Raw genomic sequence first — 3,690 nt, 5'->3', positions numbered from 1 at the left:
AAGCTGAGTAAAGAATAAAAAAGACTATCAGTTTCACCAGCTGACGCAGAAATCAAGCAGAAAAAGAATCTAATGAACTTACAGGAAGAAGTACAACAGGAGTCACCTGAGAGAGAAGAAACTGGTGTGTGAGAGAAGAAGAGACAACAATGCCTCCAAATGATCCCACGACCACATATGCTCTCTAATTCGGTTTAATCCAATCCCACTCCAACCAAAACCGTAACCAAAGTAGATTTTGAAAACCAAACCAGTGTACAATCAAAGTCAAACAGGGACGTCTTTCTAATATTTTTTTATATATATACGTAGCATTAAATTGGGCTTCTCTTTAATTTATAATAATGGACATTCTTTGTAATATCTACAAACTAAATGTTTTACACAAGGACAGAGCCAGCTTGCGAAACTAAATATACTTCAAAATATACTTCAAACTAAATGTGTCTCGAACAAAAGAGGACAGGGTGCAGCTCTTCCAAACCCTTCACCATCTTCCAATTAAAGTCGCTATCTGGCTCACACCACACTATTCTTCTGTTCTGTACGTAGCACAAGAGAATAACAATTTTCCACTGACACACCAATCTCTTCTATATCATACCTTCTTTTATCTATATTTCAGAGACCCGTGGAGAATGAACATCCACTTGGCAAAAGGGTGAAGCTTTGATTATTCTCATCTAGTGCGAAAATCTTCTTTCCATCTATCACTACACTTTGGTAGACTGTTAATTTATTTTGGTGGCCCCAAGTTACAGGATCAAATACCTCTGCCCAAGTTGAATTATTATTAGTGTAATCGTCGTGTACCAGGCTTGCCGATGCAGAAGCAATAGACATCTTCATGGTAGGGACACGATGCTATGTGTGAGAGAAACAATCGAGGAAAGAGACATCCCGAGTGCGTTTAAGTATGTGTATATACAAATACTAGAAGATAACTTCTTTTTTTTTTTTTACTAGAAGCTAACTTATTGTTGGTACACGTAAATTTAATGCAACTTCCAATTGTTAACTTAGTATATATATATATATATATACATACATACATATAAGTCAAGCTGTAGTTTCCTAAGGTGACCAAAAAAATGAATATTGTATATCTATTTAACAAAGACATGCTATGTGCTACAAACTTACAGCGGTTAAGATTAGTTAAGACATCTGATGGTGGTTTTGTCTGTGGAGATGAGCTGAGAAACCAAGAAATTGAGCCTATGTGGCAGTCATACTAAGAGGAGAAATGACAACCATCGATATGAAGAGACAAGTTATTACCTTTTGTGTGATAAAGAAGAAAAACACCAAGAGAGAGAAAAGAGACAAAGACTTCACAATGAGAGAAGAGGCAGAGTTCGATTGAGGAGAATCGAAACAGAGGGAGATGAAGAACGTCACGTACAAAGAAATCAAGAAAGAAGAATAAACTCGATGCATGACGATTCAAAGAAGAGGGAAATCGGTGAAGCAAACTTATCAGTGAGATGTGACATCGTCGTGAAAGAGATTCGCAGAGGATAAACAACTTAACAGAGGCGACGAAATAAGAAGAGATAATTCAAAAATGATAAATAATATATAATTTTACACATACGAGATTTTTGTTTAGAAAATATACTTCAAAAGTAATAATTAATATAGATAGTTCTACACAAGGACAGAGCCAGAAAATAAGAGGTTAAACCCATATGAGTGTGAGAGAGGATCAAGTTTGAAGATAACACCAGACCACACAATCTTCCCCCAAACTTCAAGTTGACTATCGTGTCGTGTCTCCAGGCAAATCTCGGCAGACCAAAGCTCCAAACTCTCAGGATCTTCAAGCAGCGCGATCCAGAAGATGACAATGTTACCAGCGGAGTTAGTACAGAGTTTGATGATTTCATATCTAAACCGGAATTTGGTGGTTGTACCGATGATGTGTCTGGAACAAAAGAGGAGATTGTGCAGCTCTTCCAAACCCTTCACCTTCTTCCAATTAAAGTCGCTATCTGGCTCACACCACACTATGATTCTGTAAGTAGCACAAGAGAATAACAGTTTTCCAATGACACACCAATCTTTTCTATATCCTACCTTGTTATTATCTATATTTCCCAGACTCGTGGAGAATGAACATCCACTTGGCAAAAGGGTGAAGCTTTGATTATTCTCATCTAATGCGTAAATCCTCTTCCCATGTATCACTACACTTTTGGTAGACTGTTAATTTCTTTTGGTGGTCCCAAGTTACGGGACCCCAAGTTTGGGTATTTGGATCAAATACCTCTGCCCAAGTTGAATTATTATTACTGTAATCGTCGTACCCACCAAACACATATATCTTCCCGTGTACCAGGCTTGCCGATGCGGAAGCACGAGCCATCTTCATGGCAGGGACGCGACGCCATGTGTGAGAGAAACAATCAAGGAAAGAGACATCCCGAGTGCGTTTGCCGTTTATGATCCCACCAATTACATAGATCCCCGAATCCACCACCACGAAAGAGGATGAATGGGGAGCCTAATAGGGGTTTGAGGGGATCGGACTGAGCCGACGGTTAGGAGTGAGGATGAACCAGCGTGGGCTTGGGTCAGGAAGAATGCGTAAGCAGACGTAGAAAGACGCCTCGGTGCAACCAGTCAGCCATCTCGTGCGGCAGAGCTCAGGGGAAGCCACGAGAGAGCGGTATCTCTTGGAGACGAGAGATAAGGCAGCGTGGTCCAGTCTTGACACCAGAGCCAGGCAGCTCAAAGTCACCGCGTCTGGCAACAACTGTAATCCAGACTCCTTCGTCTTCCTCCTCCTCCTCTTATTGTTGTTAGGTAGAGGGTTGCAATCGGACATCATCGTCGATTCCAATTCACTACAACATGATCTTCCTTTCATTGATTGATTGATGGGTTACCTGATTGTTGATTATGTGTTCTCGTGAGGATTGATCCGGCGCGTCTGGCAACGAGCGTGATCCAGACTCCTTCGTCTTCTTCCTCCTCTTATTGTTTTGGTGGAGCGTTACAATCCAACAACCAGATCTTCACTTTGATTAGCGGATTGATCATGTGTTGTTTTTTGTGAAGATTGATCCGGACAAAACTATATTACAGACAAATCTTCTTTCTTTTGGTCTGGTCGTCAGACTGATATTATAAAACAGCCGCGCCAAAGGACCTTTCATAAACATCAGTTTTGATCCTAAAGAAAAACACAATAGATCTCGTAAAACCGTAAATATACTGTAATTTATTTTTCTTTTTATGGAAATGTACCAATTTTTTTTAATTATTATTATTATCTTTTTTTTTTCATTGTTATTATTATCTTTTTCTTTTTTAATTTCCATTAAGAACCAAAAGAGGATAAAGACACGCTCAGATCTGAGTAATCCAAAATTTGGGTTTGGTAACGATGATTCTCTGATATCTTACTATAATAAGATTCATCCAAATATGACCACTCTCTAATTCGGTTTAATCTAATCCTACTCAAACCAAATTCTGTACCCAAAGTAGATTTTGAAAACCCAAACCAATGTAACCAAAGTCAAACAGCGACGTCGTTTTATATATAGCACTGACTGAGTCTGAGTGGATACATAAATTAATAAAAGAAAAGCCCAGTTTAAGAGAAGCCCAATAAGATAAGAATCGTAGTAAATAGAAGAAATGAAAGAGGACAAAGAAGTAAATTAGGAAAAGAGCAAATGG

General features: G+C 38.9%; 2 protein-coding genes across 2 annotated transcripts; both read right to left on the bottom strand.

Moving 5' to 3' along the window:
* Nucleotides 1-1,602: 1,602 nt before the first annotated feature.
* LOC109131668 (putative F-box/kelch-repeat protein At3g24610) lies at nucleotides 1,603-3,194 on the bottom strand. The gene is given in 2 exon segments (XM_019242836.1): nucleotides 1,603-2,235; nucleotides 2,237-3,194. Coding segments are annotated over 2 exon segments (723 nt in total). The 5' UTR covers nucleotides 2,375-3,194; the 3' UTR covers nucleotides 1,603-1,650.
* Nucleotides 2,507-2,833, bottom strand: LOC109131667 (putative F-box protein At4g05620). The gene has a single exon (XM_019242835.1). The coding sequence runs from the start codon at nucleotides 2,831-2,833 to the stop codon at nucleotides 2,507-2,509; it is 327 nt and encodes a 108-aa protein (XP_019098380.1).
* Nucleotides 3,195-3,690: the final 496 nt, after the last annotated feature.

This window comes from Camelina sativa, unplaced genomic scaffold (genome assembly GCF_000633955.1).
Source record: "Camelina sativa cultivar DH55 unplaced genomic scaffold, Cs unpScaffold01677, whole genome shotgun sequence".
Lineage (NCBI taxonomy): Eukaryota > Viridiplantae > Streptophyta > Magnoliopsida > Brassicales > Brassicaceae > Camelina > Camelina sativa.
This window is presented reverse-complemented; position numbering and strand designations above follow the sequence as displayed.